The sequence below is a fragment of the Xiphias gladius genome, chromosome 5 (assembly GCF_016859285.1).
Source record: "Xiphias gladius isolate SHS-SW01 ecotype Sanya breed wild chromosome 5, ASM1685928v1, whole genome shotgun sequence".
In the NCBI taxonomy this organism is placed as follows: domain Eukaryota; kingdom Metazoa; phylum Chordata; class Actinopteri; order Istiophoriformes; family Xiphiidae; genus Xiphias; species Xiphias gladius.
In genome coordinates, this window is record NC_053404.1 from 2,506,540 (window position 1) to 2,527,095 (window position 20,556).

Consider the following 20,556-nt stretch of genomic DNA (forward strand, 5'->3'; position numbering starts at 1 on the left):
GAAGGTTTCACCTCTGTGATGGAGGGCTAACTAAATGAAACCCATTCACCCTGGAATTTTTTGATTCAAGGGTATACCTGAAGCATGAGTGAGGGGTTTTGTCATGTGTCAGCTCTACTGTCAGTTTGGCTTGCACAGTGCACAAGTGTTTTCTTTTTCTTTCTTTTTTGTAGCAAGCACTGATACATTGAGATTCGAGTTGATTTTATTCACAACTGTCAATGTTTTGTTTGACAGAGTGTATGTAACAGCCAAAAGCTGTCAGTATTAGTTTATGTTTGACAAACATGGTGCTGACCCATTCTTCTCTGTCTTTGAAAAGAGCCAGACTGTGATGGAGTTACCTCTGCCCCACAGATATTACTAAAACGACCAAGTGCAGGAACCCAGCTCTCACCAGCCCTCAATGCAACTATGTCAGTCTAACTGATAAGTGTTTGGTGTACGTCTGCATGTTTTTGCTTTCTCTTTAAAGCTCAAGCTTGCAGTAGCTTCCAGTCAGCTTGTCACCTCTGGAAAGGTGCATGCATGTCTCCGAGAAGATTCTTTTAGACTCCGGGATGTAGGTCCGCCCCCATGCGAAGCTGACTGCAACACAACCTAACACACACACGTCTCCACAGCAAGAACCTTAGTGCCATAGAGGTGCTGAGCTCTCTGAAGCGATGCGCTTGGCTACATGCGCCTGGCTACAGCGTGGAAAGGCAGAAGCTGCAGCAAAGCCCACTCACTATCTCAGTGGCCCGTGTCCTTGTTATTCAGTCGGAATCTTAAGTGCTTACAGAACTCCTCACACTTCAATCCACCATTTTAACTGTACACACAAATATCAACAGATGAACTAGTGTATGAAATGGTTAAGAGATGTATTAAATTAGAACTGTTTTGTAAATACGTAACACATAGCAGCAGTTAATGGGTACATTAGCACCTACATCTTTTCTAAAGAGTTCTGCACTATCTCACGTAGTGCATCCATACACACTTCACACACAGACACACACACTTGTTTTTTTGTTTGTCAGATTGGTCCTGTTGAGCACACTGCTGTAATTGCTCTCTTGTAATCTAAGACACTGGATGCACATTTTCTCTCACAAAGCAGGGCCTGAGTGTTCCCTTATTGGCACAAAGCCATTTCTTTGTTGTCTCCTCGTGTGTTTCGGTGTGTTAGTGAAAGTGTGTCACTTCTCACATTTACCCCCCTACGGATGCACACATAAAGACAAGCATCCTCTCTCCCTGCTTCACCTCCCTCTCCTCTTCGTTTTCTCTCCCTCCAGGCTAAAGCCACTCAGGCCTGCAGATTGCAGATAATGACAGTGCTGTCCCCACTGGCTACTTTGTGTTCTTGTCTATTAGTGGAGGTGTGTGTTGTAGGGTTTGGCTCTGCCTCTGCTCAATTCAGTGCCAACAGTGGGGTATTAGCCTCTACTTGGCCATTTCCTTGCTGACTGACTAGGTGACTGGGTCACTGGTTGGCTTACTGGCTGAACACTCTATTGGCTCCCAGCTCACTGGTATACTAGTGGCTGACGTACTAGCTCATACTCAAACCGGCTGGCTGACTGACGGGCTCACTGATTGGCTGACTAGCTGAATGGCCCAATAGGTTGGAATTAGGTGATTGAACTCATTAGCTGACTGGCCGGTTGGCTCGTATACTTACCTGCTGATTAGCAGTCTTGCTGAGCACCTAGCTTACTGGCTTAGTGGCACAACACTGGCAGCTGCTAAGCTATTAGACAAGTAGGGTTGTAGTAACCACACTGTATGTTTGTGTGTTTGTGTGTGCATTTTAAGGACCTCAGGTGTTCCAGTACCGCCTTCTTGTATTTCACTGACTGGTAGAGAAATAGGTAGTAGACTCTACTGGTAGATTCAGCTGCCCTCACTATGCTCTATGAGATGTGCATGTGCATTTATTTGTTGGCTTCATTTTTACAGAGCAGGAACATATTCACGCAATAAGACTGGTTTGTTGTTTTTTTTTTTTTTTTTTTAACGGTTTTCAAAAACATACAGTGAATTCTCCCATAAGAATTCTTCTCAGTCAATAGAACTAGAGAGATTTCTGGAGGAGGAGTACTCCATAGATTTTTTTGTTGATTAGGAATTAATTATTACTATTGTAAATTGTGTTCCTTGTTGTCAAGTCCATTTTACGTGAGCTCACAGTGATTCCCTGAATATAAAGAAGTCTGTGCATATATACATACAGTCTCTGTTGTTGCTTCATGGCCCCGGGCGATCTCAGGCAGCTCACCTGGGGGCATCCCAAGTGACAGGGCAAAGGCCACCGAGGAGGGAGACCTACACTCTAATTTGGCAACAGTATACAACATGCACCTCCAAGCAATAAGTCAACCTAAATCCAATCCAAATCTAAAGTGTTATATTGTGTAACATTGATATTGTTTTTTTTTTTATCTGTTTACCTATTGGTTGAGAGTTGCTGCCTAATTCTGACAGAGTTTGGAGAGTGTTGTTTGACAGACACAGTTAACTATTACTTTGTTGATCCTGCTGGTTTCCTTTTACAGAATAGATCACTCTAAGCAAATGATATACAGCTCTTGGAGCCAAAACACAACATGGGCAAAAATAACGCACAAAATGAATAGAGTTAGAAGTAAAAGTTCACACTTTAAAATGACTGTCAGTGATGCACCATGGATTTATAGTTCAATTTTGGTGTTTTGGGTTGTGTCAAGAAAGGTCTTTGTCAAGATATTATCTGTGCGTATTAGCTTTTGGTGTCATCCTCTAAAAATCAAAGAGAAAGGGTTTTTCTCTTACTTTCTTCAAAAACACTCTAATACAGATAATACTTAGGCAGTTGGGGGTGGCATGTATGAGGCGACAGTCTTAAAACTTAAGTTCTTCTTCTTAATGATCGGGTCTGGCCTTTTATAAGGGTATAAAACACCTGATTTCCATCCGCCTCGACTACAGAGGATGTATGGCCTTGTCAAGGATACGGTCCTCCCTCTCTGTCCACTCCACTCTACTTTCTGCTTCTCATTCTCTCCGTCTCTTTCCACCAGGGAGGCTTCAACTGTTTGAAGCTTTCCCTTTTTTCTTTTGGCCCCCTCTCTCTCTCTGTGCCAAGGTCCCTGAATGTGGAGTTTTTTAATTACTCTCTCCTGGCTTTGTGCATAACCAATGAAAGATTGAAGGGCACTTCCCTCTGAAAGGCACTGTTAGAATACGGGTTTTCCTAATGTCATCGGCTTGGTAGAGGAATACTAATAAACAAACTGTGAATTTTTGTGCTTTCGTGTGTATCTGCGGTTTTTTGTGTGTAGGGGTGGTTGTGTGCACTCCAATACTCATATTTGTGTGTCTTTATTTTTGAGATCGTCCCCTAGACAGACTGTCTAGCCATTGTTTTGCATGTGAATCACGGATGGAGAGGAAAGGAATTATTAGATTTGACAGTGGGCCTGGGCTGTACGAAGACTGTGGGAGCAGATAGGTTCATTGCATTGATTAGATTTCTTTAAGACCAGTTTGGGAGTGCAATGCCTCAAGGTGCCCACAACAACTCTGTTTGGACAGCAAAATGAATATCGGTGGCATGAAATCAATACAGGATACCATAAACAAATGATTAGACTACACAAACTATTTTGGGTACAGCCTGGGCTTTTCATACATTCAACCTAAAAGTACAATGTCCTTCAAGGCAACAAAAAGTAAAGGGCATGCAACTGAAGAAAATTTTAGACTACATTTGTGAAAGCTGTGGCCCACAGTGAACTTAAAGTAAAAATGAATACATTTCTGTACGCCTAGAATGGAATAGGATAATTAATAGGATTACATTTAAAAATGTAGACGTATTGATGGAATAAGATTAGTTCAGCATTATTTCATGTGACCGCTCAGTGTTAATTAGTGTCAGGTGACTGATGTTAATTTAGCCCATGGAGGTCATAAGGGGCCTGCCTTGTTTCTTGCTTTCTTATGGACACCCACCCTAGCTGATTACATGAATACGTCATCATTTTTTCCTCCGTTGCTCCCTCCCTCCCTCCTCTCAGTCTTAAGTTGCAGACTGCAAAGGTCTTTTGAGTGTCTTAAAAAAAATGTGTTATTCATTTCCCATGGCTGAATAGTGTTGAATTGTACATCTGACCATGGGTTATAAGGTATTAATATACACGGCAGAATGCAATGGGGGTGTATTAGGGATTTTCCCTTCTGTCAGCACTGCATAGGTAGTGCTTGCACAGGGTGCCCTAATATGTGTGAATTCATTTCCTCCAACGCTGGAGGAAATCTTCAAAGGCAGGGACGAGAGCTTGGCCGAGTGGATTTGAAAGGGATGAGTTTCTAATCTGGTTAAACTTGGCTTGCTCTGTATATTTTTCCCACTGCATCTTCGCTTGTTCTTTCTTTAACACCCCTCGTTCCTTGTGTTTTTTCCTTTGTTTTTGTTTTTTCTTCCAGCAGTGAATGTACCTCGCAAGCTGCTCTGCCTTAAAGAGTGAAAGAAATGATGACTTAATGCTTTAGCGACAACAGCAGCGTAAACCAATGTTAGGACTTGCTTATGCTTATTTTGGGATTACATTGCTTTAAACCTGGCTTCCTGCTCGCCAGTGCATAACGTCAGCCCACCCCCTACTCCCAACCCCGCCCTCCTCCACTGCACTCGGACATCATTGCCGATATAAACAGAACGATGTGCTGCAGTATCTTTATGCATTACCTTTGCTTTGTGGTCTGTGTCATCACTTCAGGTCTTGGCTTAGCAAGCTTCTGGGGCACTTTTCTGTTGCATCAACCCCATGTGACAGCACCTGAAATATGCATATGTTTCGGAAGTGTTGCAGGGTGCCATTTGAGGGTTATTTGGAATGCTCCTGCTGGCAGGTCAGAATGCTCAAGACCTATTCTCTGAATATTTGATGGTCTTAATGAGCACGAAAATACAGGACTAAGCACTTTGTTGGTTTGCTCGACTCACAGTGTGTGAGAAATAATGGACGTGAGGAAAGGATGAAATATTGAGAATACTGTGTGATAACTCTACAGTAAGAGGAGGAGGGTTAATCCATTGTGACGGTGCCTGAGGTCATGAAAAAGTTATGTTCCCCTCAATGTGTGCTTTAAGGGAAAGGAAAGGACCATGTACGGTCTCTATGGCAACAAGTGCGTCACGTGAGGGCTGTATTGAGTTCTTCTGTCTGCACCCAATACATGATCAGAAATCTTACTCTTTGATGAATGCGTAAAGGATCCTTGACTGATAGATGGAGAGTGGTGAAGGGGGTGAATGGATGGACGGACAGATGGATGGGTAGATGGGTGGTGTGTGAATGAAGGATGATGGCTCGTGGCTATTACTCAACAAATTTAGGGTCCTTCGAGTTTCTGGTGGAGTAAGTGGCTTTCAGAGTTTCCACCGTTACTGTACCTATAATAACTTTGTGCCCCTGGTGCCCTTGCACTAAAATGATGATAAATGATGGGGAGCGGCGATGAATCCTGAACTGTTTGTGTGTGTTTGTGTGTGTGATGATATGTGTGTGTTTTCTAGCAGAGAAAGTATATGTGAAGGCTACTTCAGCCACTGCATAACCTAATTTAACTTATTCATTATAACCATTCATACACTGACCAAAGTGTCATTCCTTCCTTATTTCATATCAAAACAAACATAAGAGAGATTTCCACAGAGCCACACAAATACGAGTGAAGGAGAGTAAATTCTGCTCAATAAATTTGGCTCATCCGTCTATTCATCAAGGTATAATCGTTACTTATTAGTCATGCACTGAGTTTTAGCTTTTGGATATAAATGGAAAAGAAAAACTTCTGACATAAATATGGAACTTGTCTCCAAGGGTTGCTTTGTGCAGCAATAAGTATTCACAGCAGGACATAGCCTAGCGTGACTTTGGATGTGCTCTTTAATTGAAGGTGTGGATTGAGCGGACAGGTTTCCTGTGGGTTGACTCGTGTCAGCAGTCGCATCTGCTGGGCTGTGAAAAAGCTGTTGTGGCAGATATGGATTAGCGTCGGAGCATCGCAGTGCAGGTATTACATGTCTTTGGTGGCACTGCCAACGCTGCCCTGTGAATGCTAATAACCTCTGTTGTCTTGTGTTGTCATAGTGCTGCTTGGCGATCGCTTGGCGGTGGCATGGCGATCGCTTGGCGACGGCATGGCGATCGCTTGGCGGGCGCTTGGCAGACGCTTGGCGAACGCTTTGGACTACTGTTTTGTGCCGGTGCCAATCCTAATGGCCGGGCTTCCTGGGACATCAGAGGTTCTGAAAGTAGAGGGGTGTGTTTGGCAGAGGGGGGATTGGAGAAGAGAGAAAAGAGATGGAGAGAGGTTGTCAAAACATCTCCTCATTCCCTCCTCAGCTGCTTCCTTGCCTTCTCTTCTTCTACCGCGCCCTTGCTGCCAAAAGCAAGAAGGAGATCAAAGGAGGCCAACATGAAAGGCATCCCTGAGATTGTTTTTTCGGTGCCCTGTCTCCCTGCTCTCTCTTTTACAGATATGGAAATGATGAATCCCAAATACAGCCTGTACCTAGGCTGCAAATAATGCCCTGCCTCATCTGACTTTCTCTCGTTCCTTTCGCTTCTTCTCCTCTCCTCCGCCTCGTCTCACCCCTTCATCATCATGTCTCTCCATCCTCTGCTCTTGCCTCTCTCCAGCAGCCCTCAGGCTTCCAGGTAGATAGCAGTTGATTGGCAGATGCTGTGACAGTCAGTGGAACCGGTGAGAGTGGATGAGTGTCAGCCTTGCTCCAGGGGCTTAAGGCAGCAGCAATGTTGTAGCTCCCTGCTGGAGAGAGAGAGAGAGGGGCCCATGAAATAAGACTCAGCCAATTCCTCTCTTCTCCTTGCTTCTCTCAACTGAAGCAGGTAGGAGCTAAATAGGTTTTTCAAATTGCTCCAGAGTTTATCCCGAGACTGGAAACTGGAACATTTCTTCAACTTACATCCTGTCATTTGCTTTTCTTCTCTCATTCCTGTTTTTCTACCTTTGGTTTTGATATATCTGTGTGTTTTGTTGTAGGTTGTAGCATCTTGTTATTCATGGTCTCTTTAAAATTCTGTTTCGCTGCCTCACTCCTTCCTTCCTATCTGCTCTGAATCCTCATTCTCAGCTGTCACGCTGCTTGACAATTAGCCATGCCGTTCCCGTCTGTGCATCACTAAAAAAAAAAAAAATTTTTTGTCCTTTTGAAAAACTTCTGAATACAACTTGACGCCTGCTGTAGAGCAGCCACAGGGGGAAAGTGTGAGAGTATAAAAATTGAAACGTGAAATCGTCTCAGTTCTAAGTGACTGTGACCAATTCCCAGATGGAAGGAAAGCGTTTGTGTGATGGCTTTTGCTGTGTTGCCTCTCGAGCTCTGTCCCGTCAACAGCAAGAATTGCATCAGTTTACCCTCTGGCCAAGTGTGCCCACTTCTTCACAGAACATACAGAGGACAGGATGGCGAACTCAAAATCCCCAAATAAAAGAAACCCCCTGTAAAAATGCTCTGCAGACATATGTTGATGATTCGGTAAGTGTGTAGATCCAACAAGGGGGTTTACGTCCTTTTCAAATACTTCTTCTGTCTGTGTTTGTATGTTTTGGTTCTAGCCCAAGCAAGTGGCTGCAAGCAGTGTTTCCACTTCCGTGGATTATTAATTCATAACTGGACCTGGTAGATAAACACACTTTTTTGGAGTCCAGAAACTAAGAAACTTTTTAATTTCGGTTGGTAAAATTGCTCACTGTAGACTGATTATTAATATGGTATGCATCACTGCTGAAAACTTGATATAAAATGATCAAATTATGGCAACACTATAGCTGTCCCTGCTGCTCATATCTTTAAGATATGAGTTCAGAATACTTTCCAAAGCTGTTTTAAATTAAAACACAATTTAAAATGTTAAATTCAAACAAAAAAATGTGAAAAACATCTGTCTGCTATTTGAAGAGAAATCAGTCTATCAGCCAATCCTCCCTTTTTCTGTTTGGGTTTTTTAAGTTAGACGAGTAAAAGGTAATTCAATGTCTCCGCCCTCAACTTACAAGAATTCTGAACAGAGGGAACTTTTCGTGTCTGTTTGGGTTTAGGGGACGAGCAAGCACTTTCAAGATCCCATAAATACTGAATGCAGGATAAATGCAGGACCATTTTATTATGAAATGGAGGGTGTGTGGATGAGTTTAGCTGTACATGTCAGATACCGACAGAGTGCTCTGAAGTGTCTGGTGAAAGGAAGCATGGCATAGCAAAGTGGACCTAATTAGAGGGATTTGGAATGTATTTAAAAAATGAATCACGCTTCGCTGTGACACCAACAACAGTATTCACCACTACTCTATATGGGCAGCTGGCAGGAAGAGGGCTTGTCAGGTTGCTAAATACTCCCACCAACATATGAATGGGAAGCCTGATTACTTTGTCACTAATGATTCATTGGCTCGCACATACACTCGGGCAGTGTAAATCCCTCTGGGGACAGTCCTGCTCTCTCCTCTCTGTCTGAGTTCACAGCCATCTCGGCATCTTCGCTTAGTCGTTCTTGTCCTCAACATCACTACAAAAATGTTCAGCCAAAACAGCTTTTCATCCTAAAAACATGTAGAAAAATTCTCCAGTTGCAGATTGTAGCAGTTGCAGTATATGCTTAAAGAAAGTCCAAGTATCCAACTTGTGTAATGGAAAATTGACCTCCTCAAACCGCCTGATTTCTTATATTAAGGCTCTCTTATTTTGTACCAACAGATATCTCTTCTTTCCGATTGCCTTTCTGGTGCGCTGAGCAGATTTTCGATAAACTCTTACAACCAGAGGAATATAATTTCAAGATTGGAATGAAACATGATTAGAGTGAAATGGGCGAAGCCTACAGTGATAGGGTACGCCTCAGGGATGGAATTGGGATGCAAGAAAATATCTTAGGGAAAAAAAAAAAATCTTTAATTGTGCAAAGCCAGCATGAGAGATGTTGCTGTGAATTACAGGCAACAGTAAACCACATAGGTATACTCACAGAAAGGCATAAATTCGGTGACAGATACACAAATACATACGCGCTTCCCCATCGTCCCCTGCATATGAATCAAATAAAAAGGAGAACAGGGGCTTCTAAACTTGTTTATATGCAGATTTTCCTGTGTTTGGGTGATGAAAAACAGAAAAAACATTGAAAAACACTTGTGCTATTTTTACCCTCAGACAAATACAATGCGGGATACACAAAAGCTGTTTGCTCCGAACGGCGACTAATGCTTTCTTTGTTAGTTGCTCTCTCCACATCCATGGCCTCCCATTAAATAGATTTGCAGGTAGCACAAAGCCATGAAAAGAACTCATCTCAAGTCTGTAATATACATACTATTGTTCTGTATAGCATGGCGTGTATCAGCCTGCTGCTGTACGATTGCTCTGTTAGGAAGGAATAAGAGGTTAATCTTCTTGTGAGAGGTTTAGTAACAGGTTGTGCCGGCAATGAAAACCATTTGGCACTGCTATCTCCACTCCACTAGTGCAGGTCGTATGCATTCACTGCTCTCTCTCTCGCTCTTCCTCTCTTTCTCTCGCTGTGTGTCTCAGTCCAGGAGCCTAAGAAAAAGCCTTGACTCGTATGTGGTAAATCAGCATTGGCTGATCTAATTTACCCCGGTGAAAGAGGAAACAGAGTCTAGTGTTTCTTCTACAACATAATCAAGACTGCTTTCTCTCTCTCTCTCTCTCTCTCTCTCTCTCTCTGGTTGATTGGGTGAGTTGGCTTTAGTGATGAGCAGAGGGTGCTAGTCTGATAATTATGGGATGCTGTCGGGAGTTCTCCCTGTCTGGCCTGGGAAACGCGACAACGTATCACCTTTGTGGGACTGGAGCAGCTGCTTGCTGTGGGAGCCAAACTCGGCAACCTGGAACATCCCGTGCTACTTGACTGAAGATGTTGAGAGATTGCACTGTACAGAGAGATAGTGTGTGTGTGTGTGTGTGTGTGTGTGTGTGTGTGTGTGTGTGTGTGTGTGTGTGTGTGTGTGTGTGTGTATGTGTATTACACATACACAGACAAGACTTAAATCATGATTGAGAGATTTGGGCTGATATACTTTATGCATATTGCTGAATAGAGGCACATTACCTGTATGTGAAATTAAAAAAACATACACACGTACAGTACATACAGTAAATAAGCACCAATTCATGTATGTATGTGCATGTATGGACACTTGCATATGCCTACACTCGCAAAAAAGTTAGAAATACATATTCATATTCAGGGTGTATGTAGAGACTATTCCCCAAAACACTCTGTCATGCACTCACTTGTTTTTTTCCTTTCTCTCCAGCTTGTAGCTGTATATGAAGAACAGGATCCTCACAATGGAGGTGACGGTACCAGCGCCAGCTCAACAGGTACGCAGAGTCCCGAACCCTTTGCCAGTGAGATGAGTTCGGCATCTGCCTTCCAACCCTACCAGACCAGCAGTGAGATCGAGGTCACTCCGTCCGCCCTGCGATCCAGTGAGTCCAATGACAAATATTCTCTTGCATCATGCTACCACTAATAGTTAGCTTATAGTTAAGCTACCATCATTGTGGTATTAACAAATTTTAATGTACATGGAACAAAAAACTTCATTAAATGCTCATTTCTATAAAATCAATTGCTAAAATTGCAAAAGCAAAGAAAATTTAAAACTGAAAAAATGCTAAAAGTCTAACAAAATTATGAGAAACTCAAATTAAACAATCTAGTGGAAAAATAACTTACTTACAACTTACTTAATTGAGCAGAAATAAATTTAAATGAAATTGAAAAAAATAAAATAAATCCAAACTGAATTAGCATCAGCCTGACTAGCATCTTAATGACTGTGCCTTGCTGTAAAAAGAAAAGAGTAGGTGACCCATGCCATTAGCAGGAATTCAAATTGCAATTTAAAGGTCAGGAACATGAAAGTGAAATTTGAAAGCTGAAAATTACTTGGAAAGTCAAGCACAACAAAATGCACTGAAGACAAAACCACATTCTGGGCCGATGCACGTATCCAGAAAGTCCCAGTAAATATTTGAGCAAACCTAGGTAAAGTCATATTATTGTTTTGAATCTCTCAGGCCGTCTGGGTTCTGGGTAAAAGACAGAGGGATCGGAGGTTATCAAAACATGTCCAAGAAATTCATGCATGTGAGTCATGGGACTTTGGTTTATGAGCTTTAGTTTGCTTGTAACTGTACACTGTGAACAGGACTGAAACAATACCAAAATGCAACAAAGTAAACTTTTCTTACTCTGCAACAAACTGGCCAGCGTCTGTTTTACTTGACATGCTTCAGGTGTATTGTGTGGAGCTGAGTGTCTTTCAAGACTGTGCAGTGTGTCCAGGGAATAGCAGTGTACTGACTTAAACAGACAGGTATAAACCGAGACAAAGGAATGAATTGAGACACAGTTGGATACTCAGTCATGCATGAGCAAGGGCACACATGCCAGAGCAAGTTAGACACACTCACGCACGGCACACACAACCTGAAAACGGCACACACAAAGTCAGTGACTCAGGTGTTGCTCATGTCAACGTCCCATGAAGTGGAACCAGTGAGCTGATGCAGAGCTGCCATAAACTTCAAAGGACATCGAAGACATTCAAAGCCAGAGCTCACGTACGAGCATGGACTCACACACATGCACATGAATGAACAGTTGACTTTACTGTCCTGCCCCAACCTGAGAGCATATCCTAGCTTCTCTCAACCTGCCTGTTGGACTGCGGAGGTTTATGGAAATTGTTCTTGGCAATGATGCAATTGTAATAGTAAACCGTTAGCACAGGGTGGACCGCAGGTTTGTTTGGAGTTATCTGACCTGCTGTCAACTAGCTTCAAACATACCCACATTTGACATTTGGACTGGGTTTCTTAGAGATATGTTGGCGCCTTTTATTCTCCACACTGACAAGGATTGTCTAGTACTGATTTATGGCTTCTAAGACTGTTCATATGTGGTGGAAGGATGAATTGAAAACATCATCCAGTAAACAAATGCACAGCTAAATCTCAAATTGGCGCCTACCATCACACCCTATCCTATCTGGCTGAGGGTGCATGTTTGCTAGGTGGGTTCACCTTATTAAGGGCTGTCCCACACCACTTTGTGTGTAGTGGATGTGGGCAATATTGTCAAACAGCAGGTCTATCCCCTAGGGGAATCACCGGTGCCAGATAATGCAGAAACCGTCATCACTAAATTATAATCTAAATTACTTTTTAAATAAAATTTTGGTCATAAACATGAACCTTTTTTTCATGATGGGTTTCAAATGTGTCGTAAAGTAAAATAAAGTAAACCAACTTTGTTCCAAATTCATTCGATTTTTCTCACTGCCATAATCAAATCCCATATTCACATGTAAATCAACTAGAGAAGACCAGTCGGTATATATTTTATTGTACGTGATCGTTTTGTTTTGTTAATATACAGTAACTTGACCAGCCGAACAAGGAAGGCATCTATCAAATCCATGCTGACGACTGTTTCCTGTTCACGGTGGAGTGTGGCAAGTGTGCTTGTTGATACCCTACTGCTGCCCTCCAAAGCTTTGAATGCAACTCGAATATTGGGTTAAAGTCCATAGTGATGGGCTAGTGACTGGGGAAATATGATTGCCCCTCCAGTGTCACTGGGCTAGATTATATATAATATATCATATAATACGACCTGCATTAGGGCACAGGGCACTGCACAAGAGCCTAAAAATTGTGCCCAGAGTTTTCTAAGCCAAATTTCAATGCTGTTTTATTTCTGATGGAATTTTCTGATTTCCCACGGGCTCCTCCTGACAGATTTTTGGATCCCTATGTGCCACCTGATTTAAAAAAAATCTTGGAATCGCCCCTGGTCGTGCCACATGTATCTTCATTCTGATGCCACAATGGAAAGCCCATGAAAGCTCTGTCTTACCCACCCACACACACACACACACACACACACACACACACACACACACACACACACACACACTTCTAAGCCTGTCTCTTGCATGGAATACAAATTATCCATCTTGCATTCAAGACATGCAATGACAAGATTGCGGCAAAGCAGAGGAACTGACTGCTTCCTACACACTGCATATGCCATGGTGATGGGTATATCTTTGTCAATTTCTTGGAGATAAATGATTGTTTTGTTTTGTGGTAGTCTACATAAATGCAGTATTACCAACAAGATACAAGTTCCAAGATTGACAAGATTGCGTTGTTTGCAGTATATGTTTGTTCGCTGGAGATTATGTATAATGCACAGTGACTCTTAACCAGTTAACAATTCCTGTTTCCACTCAAAGTCCCTCAAAAGTTGTATATGTGTGTAGTGAACAACATTTGAGATTTGAGATGAGAAGAGATGGAGAGACAGCCAACCAGACAGACAGACTGACTGGCATCACATATACACAGTCAGGCAAATGAACAAGACAGAGAGGCGATGGTCTCTCCAGAGATGCAGATGAGCAAATTACTGGCAGCAATATTGCATATCAGACATCAAAGTGTAGCAGCGGCGCCCTTGGCAGCTGTGCTCTGAGGCAGAGAATTATGGCTATTTAAAATCATCATCTTTTAGAGACATGTTGATTGTTTTTTCTCCTTTTACAACTCCCAAAGTCCCAAACTCTCCGACTGCTTTCTTTCTGTCCTCCATCCCTCCCTTGCCTCCGCTTTGGGAACCCATTTTAGATTTCCAATGCTAACATGTGCCATGCAGGTCAAACTGCTAATAATGGGATTGGAGATGAGATGTGAATTAAAACAATGAACGTAATTTTCCGGTAATTATACGGACGCTGGAGCTGCCTCTGTCTCTACTCACCACTAAATTCTAATCTTTCAGAAGTAAGAGAAAATGTCTGAAACTTTAAATGAATGCTGGATCTTAATGGAGCTTGTAGTTTTGAAATTGAATTGAATTGTTCTGCTCTGTGTTGCTCAAAGAATCAACACTCAAACACCACTGTCCAATCATCATCAGTGCTGAGGTCACAGTTATAAGCTCGGAGTTCAGAGCCGGAAGTTTAAGTAAGTGGTCGGTGCTTAAACCTGTGTCCCCTGTCTAAAGCATCATGCTGTCTACAGTACTGAATCTAGGATATTAGCGTGTTGCCTGCAATGACATCATATGTTTGCAGTGTGAATTACCTCCTGCACACACTTACATGTGGGAAAGGCGTATTCAACAGATCACAGAAACTGCTTTGGGCATCGACTCTATCACTGGCTTGTCTTCCTTGACTCTCATAGATTACTACTTTTATGTGATTGCTCCTTGAATGTGAGCTCAAGTGCTATTGACAAAAGTTAGAACTACACTGACTTTGATGTGGAATGGCTTTTAAACAGGATAGGATAACAGTGATTGCAGGGATACTTTCTGAATGACATATAGATCAAACTAAAATACCTACATATAACTTGTCATTTTGCCTTTTACACTGTGAGCACTTTTACAGCTTTCAACACCACACAAGACAAGCTCGCCTTCTGGCGCTTCTATCGCTTAGGAAGACCAATGTGGTGACGAATTGTCCAGTCCTCCACTGACCTGCCCCTGTGGTCCTTGAAGCTCTGCGGTGACAGGGTTGCTGGGAGGCCATTAGAGAGATTGCCTGTGGGGGAGAACGTGTGGACACCTTCTAAGAGGAGGGCCTTCATCAAATCAATTTGGCTTAGTGGTCTGCCAGTGAGCAGGCTCCCTGCCATCAGCCAAGGCCATATAAAAGTCATTTCAGCAGAGGAGCTGCACAGTGACACTGACAACACAAAATATAATCAAACATAGTTCTCTGTGACCAGCATGTGGGTTAGTGTGATTGTAAAATGCCTCACAACACCTTTTAAAAAAACGAAGCTGCTCATTTAAGACATTACGTACGCACTTGTTCTGAGACTGTGCGTGAAGCATTCTTTAAGCATTTTTTTTTTTTTAATTTTAAGAACTCCATCTCAGATTTAAGGCTTAATAAGTGGGCAACCCTCCATTGTGGCCTCTCCAGTGGGTATGGGTGACTTCCATAGCAGTGACTGCCCATTATAGATAAACTGCCAGGCTTTTGTCTTTGGTCCAAACCTACCTCTTCAATCTCTCAATTCAGTGGTGAGCAGGTGATGCAGTATGATCTAGGGGTTTAGATATCGCAGGAATCGCAGACTTGATAACGGTGGCAGTGTTTATCTGATTGGTCCTGTCTGATGGTTAATCCATCTCACGTGGTCTCTGTCTAACTCTGTCTCCCCCTCCCCTCGCTCTCTTAGTAAAGTTCTTAGAATCTTGCTGCGGAGTATGTTATTAAATCGATTCAAAATTTGAGCTTGGGACAAGGCCAGGCACTAAGTTATTGTATAGTACTGATTGATGTCAAGTTAAGCTGTTTGTCAAAGACATCTAGCACTGTCAGTTCTCAGTTTTGTTGAGCCCATCTGTAATAATGCTTTATTACAATCCATGTTGCTGTTGGTTGCCTTGAACAGTTACTCTCACCATCAGGTTCTTGACCTTTTACTAGTCGGTGCATCCCAGGGCAAAACTTTGCTTTTGGGTCATACTGACCCCCCCACACTTATGTTTGTCTGTGTATTTTGCATGTACCCGGATGCCTCTTAGTTTCCATCAAGCACATAATAGGCTATCAATGGCCTCTTTGCCCAAACATACAGAAACTAACCAATACTCCCATGCTGGAATACTACCAACTGGTTTTCTGTGTTCCAGTCAGTTTGTGGTAATCTGGTAAAACACAGCTTTATCAGAGACTATTCATACATTATGTAAGCACAATATATACTAAAATAATGAGGTTCTTAAAACTGAATTTTGACGAAGGGCCCCTCCCTTTGCACTGAAACTCTATGGTGTTAGGGTTTCAGGGAGGTAACCTCTACTAGACAGGGTCAAAAAATGAAACAATACTGTGAACCTTTTGATTCCCTTGGGGACTTGTTGGTAATCCAGTTTTGGGTCCATGGACTATTGGCTAAAGGCCTACAAGGTGTCATATAGCAACACAATTAGCAGTGAGGTACTTATACCCTACCCCACCACCTGCCTCTACAAAAACAAATCTGCAGAGCAGAGTGAATGTAAGAAACACCTTCCATTCCTCACTGACTTTTATCAGTACAGGCAATGTATTTACCAAAAAACATGCCTCAATTTTTTTGAGTGGTGCATTTTCTCTTTGTTTCTTTTTCTTTCTGTCTTTTATTTTTGGCTTCAGGTAGTGGTAATGAAATAGCCTTCTTTAGGACTCTGCTTCTCTCTCCTCCTCTGCAGCGCCATGGCACCATCCAGCGTCGCAAAACACTTGTCATGACAGGCTTATCTCCTCAGCTAACACTGAGCAAGAACTGCACATTCATTTAGCTGTGATTCAACAAAAAATTAAAAAGTCCGCAGTCTATCTTTGCCAGTGATTCATTCCCTAGTGTTAAAAGTGGCTATGCAAAGCACTATTGTTCCAATGGACCTGTGGATATGAATTTCAAAGATTCTTAGCAAGGAATCACAAGTTTGGCCAATGTAGGGATGTAGAAGAGTTGATTGAATGAAAGACATTTAGCACTAGTCATTATTAGAGTTCATGCCCAGAGTTTTTGATCACTAATTTACTCCATATGGTTATGTCATGGTGGTCCTTCATACATGTACTCAACCCTTATTCATCAACAAACCACAGCCACTCAAACCGTGCATAAACCTCTCAAAGTAGCTACAGAGTTGAGTACACACTCAGCTGCGAGGACGTTGAGATAGCAAACTGATCATTAGCAAGCTGAAAGCACTTTTAAATCCATGGGTGCTCATGGGAGTCTGAACTGCCTTCCTCTACCTGAGTTAGAAGAGGCTATTAGTTATGTCAACTCTTAATCATACTCATGCTTGTAGAGGGAGAGGAAGATATAGACAGTGCCCAGGGTGGGTCTTTAAACTGCTCAGGAGTAGGCGTTTATTTCACAGTCACTGGGAATATTAGTCATAAAAACATTCATACTGTCATAATATCACCCAGGGCTTATTATAGCTAATTATTGCAATGGCCGGCACTGTTAAATTTTGAAGACAGTGTTTTGGTAATTAAGTGTGAAGTGCTTGGAGTGGTCAAAGTCTACACTCAGCACCATTGGGACTGCGCTACCAGTACTATTCCTATTATTACATCTGCCAGGATCCCAAAAAAGCCACAGCTACACTGCTGAATCATTGGTAGTTGTGTGTGTGAGTCTGTGTGTGTGGGTGTGTCTGTGTGTGTGTCTGTGTGTGTGTGTGTGTGTGTGTGTGTGTGTGTGTGTGTGTGTGTATGTGTGTGTGTGTGTGTATGTTTAAGTTTGTTGACTGCTTTATTACTTCCTGAGCTGGGCTGAGAGCAGTTTTGCAGGTCACTTATGTCACGCTTAAGCAACACAGGAGCACTTAAATCTTGATTGGAAAATAAAGTCGTTTACACTTACTGACACGCAGAAATAGACTGGAATGGTGACTGTCTGTAACCCCATGACTGGGGGCATGGGAAGGAAGCCAACGTTTGTTTGCACTGACTCCGGTGTCATCTCAGTAACAAAGACACTCAGCAGAAGGACATGTAGCCAAATCATGTGTCTCCCTGTCGCGATCTGAAATATGGCATCTTTATCCACTTCTGACCTCTCACTGGACTCTCAATTTTTTATCCACCATGTAAACGCTAACGTATTCATGTAGTGTTGAGAAAAATCCTGCACTGAATGGCAGCGCTTTGAGTGATAACTTGGGGGGGAGGCTTTCCAGAGACAGGAAGTGTTAGCAGGAGATATGATTGCAGAGGTGACAGGGTCAGCTGATCTTCTTTCATCTTGTTTTCGACAGAGACGAAGAAAGAGTCAGTGTTTGCAGTATCTTTTTCTCATTTGTGAGCAACAAAAATATCACAAAGTGCCTCAATTGCCAAGGGCCTCCAAATTTAAAATTTAAACAATCATTTAATAAAATCTCTCTTTTCTCTCTCAAATGCTGGGTATAGTTGAGGAGCTGCTAATTCACTGCGGCCCTCACCTAAATTGCTTTGTAAATCCCACAGAAAGAGAATCATTAAACTTAAAATCATTACACCGGTTTTATATTTCTTCCACTTTTCACTTCCCAATTCTGCTGCTTGCTTTTTAGCCTCGATCCATCTGGCCAAAGAGAACAACCAAGGGACACTTTCTTGCAGTTTTAGTCAGCACTTTATTGGCAAAACTGTTTATCAGAAACAGATTTGCTAAAGTACAAACTTTGAATTTCCCAAAAGAAAAAAGAAAAACAAAACATGGTGTTAAATGCACATCAGAACTTCCACTAATATGTGTGATCAACTTGCAAAGTATTTAAAAAAAACCAAAAACGAAAATGTGAAACATTCAAACAAAACAATGCAGATAAGATATAAGAACAAATATTTTAGGCTTTATCAATCTAACACATGATAATTACAATGATTATACCTCAACTTAAAATATATAAAAAAATATTTCAGTTAAATGGTTTAACTGTAAATGGAAAGCAATGCTAACAATAAATCCACCTTTAGGTCTATCCTCTCTGTGTCTCTCATTAGTCAGTAAGAGCCTTTGTGGTTCATTTATATTGTGAATGACATTCAAAAAGAGGGTCACAGTTGGCCAAGGGCAATGCCTCCTGGTCTTGGCCGTCCTCAAAGGATTATGGGATGTTTAGCATCTCTTTGTCTCCAAGCTAATCCCAGTGGACATGAAAACAACCCCTTGACTCCTCCACCCACCTCATTAGTCCCTTTGTGAAAGTGTCCCAGCGCTCTCTTTGTCCTGCACCAATCTGTTTCATTGTCTTCCATGGGGAGGTCACCTGTGAAGTTTGTCTGCTATAAAGCACATGTGGAGGAAGCACTCAGAGGCATGTGCTGGCAGCCACATGTGGTTATACACACACGTATATTTATACGAACCTAATGCAGGCAGACGGACATTTGTCCACACATGCTAATGCACACATGCGGATAACATGGACGCATTGATGTGTTTATGCAAACAGACAGTGCAGGTTAATTGTTTTCATTTTTATTGGTGAATGTGTTCACAAATGAGAAACTGCTCGTAGCTTGCTTATGAGAGAAAGATGCAGCTCCTTGGCCACAGCACCAGTAAGTCTGTCACTCCCCTACTGTCCTTCCTCCTGTTTTTCATCAGATCCACAAAAATACAGTCCACCCCAAAGCGCTGTGGAAATCCCAGAACACTCCCCTACCAAATTCCTATCTTCCCGCACACACGATCACTTTCAGAGTACTTGCTTTGATGAAAGCAAAACATTTTTTGCATATTGCTTGATTTTTTTTTTTTTTCCCCTCATGGAATGGTTTCTGCCAGCCATTTGAACATTAAGGGCAAATTAATTTGACAACGTGCAGTGACTGCTCAGCGGACTTACTTTATGCTACCATTGCAGATGTTTAGAAAACCACATGTTGGTATACTGGACCAAAGTTCTGGATATGGCATGTTTGGAAACGAGGACAAAGCGTCTCGCTACCTTTTGGCATAGATTTGATCTATTAATTATTTAGATGTGTTTCGATGCTTTCGTGTGCCCACAGGAATCAGCGAGTGAAAGCATTACTAACTCCCCCACTGTAACAAAGTCCCTAGTAATCATATGTTGTGTGAGAAGTCTTTCTTGTATTTTTGCTGATCAATTGCAGATTTGTGTTTTCATCATGGCAACACTTTTCTATTAACAATAATAATACTTTATTGATACCCATAGGGAAAGTCACCTTTCATTTGTGGCTCCCTACATTGACTTGTCAGCACTTGGTCGGTAATAAGAAAACAGCCTGGAGCTGGTTTGGTTTTTAGTGTCTTTTTCGAGCAAAGCAGATGCAGGCTGCACATGGGGGATTGAATTCCTGCCCACTTCCTAAGCCTGCTGGCCCAAATTGTCTTTGTCATGTGGAATTGAGTCAAGCAGCAGAGATCAAAACCACAACTAGCTGACTTATAGTATCTCCTTAGTGAGGCCAAGGAACTGTGTTTGGGGCACAGCTCAGAGGTAGAGCATTTGACTGCAGATCAAGTGGTCTTCAGTTCAAATCTGGGTGCCCCCTCATTCTAGGGCAGGATAATGGCATTATCCGTGCTTCAAATGGAGACTGGGTTCAAGTTGTTGTGTGAGCAAGCTCACACCTCGCTGATTAGTCCTTGAAACAGAAACCAGTTGCATTCATTTTCCTTTTTTGTACCTTGAAACTGATATCAGTGCTACCATCTTATAACAACCCATAATGCAACACTCTGTAAAAGGCCATATTTAGAATGGTAATCTCTCCATCCAAAAAGAGTATCTGTTATACTGAATGAAAACGTAATTGTCTTTTCTAGAAATATAGGACAATGACCACTTTTTTAAACACGAGTTTCAGAAAAAAAAAATTCTCTTATATTAGGGCCAATATGGTATTCTTTCTCTCCAGGGCCACAGAGAACTCTAAGCATAGTTTTTCAGTTCATTCGGTTTAGGCGCTGCGCCT

The 20,556-nt window shown here is 42.1% G+C and overlaps 1 protein-coding gene across 5 annotated transcripts in view; it reads left to right on the forward strand.

Moving 5' to 3' along the window:
• Positions 1-20,556, forward strand: part of LOC120790065 (partitioning defective 3 homolog) — a 320,005-nt gene that overhangs the window by 90,805 nt on the left and 208,644 nt on the right. For all 5 annotated transcript variants that reach the window (XM_040127340.1, XM_040127335.1, XM_040127337.1 and 2 more), the window contains exon 3: positions 10,336-10,510. In XM_040127340.1, coding sequence (XP_039983274.1) covers positions 10,336-10,510 — 175 coding nt within the window. The remainder of the gene's footprint in view (positions 1-10,335; positions 10,511-20,556) is intronic.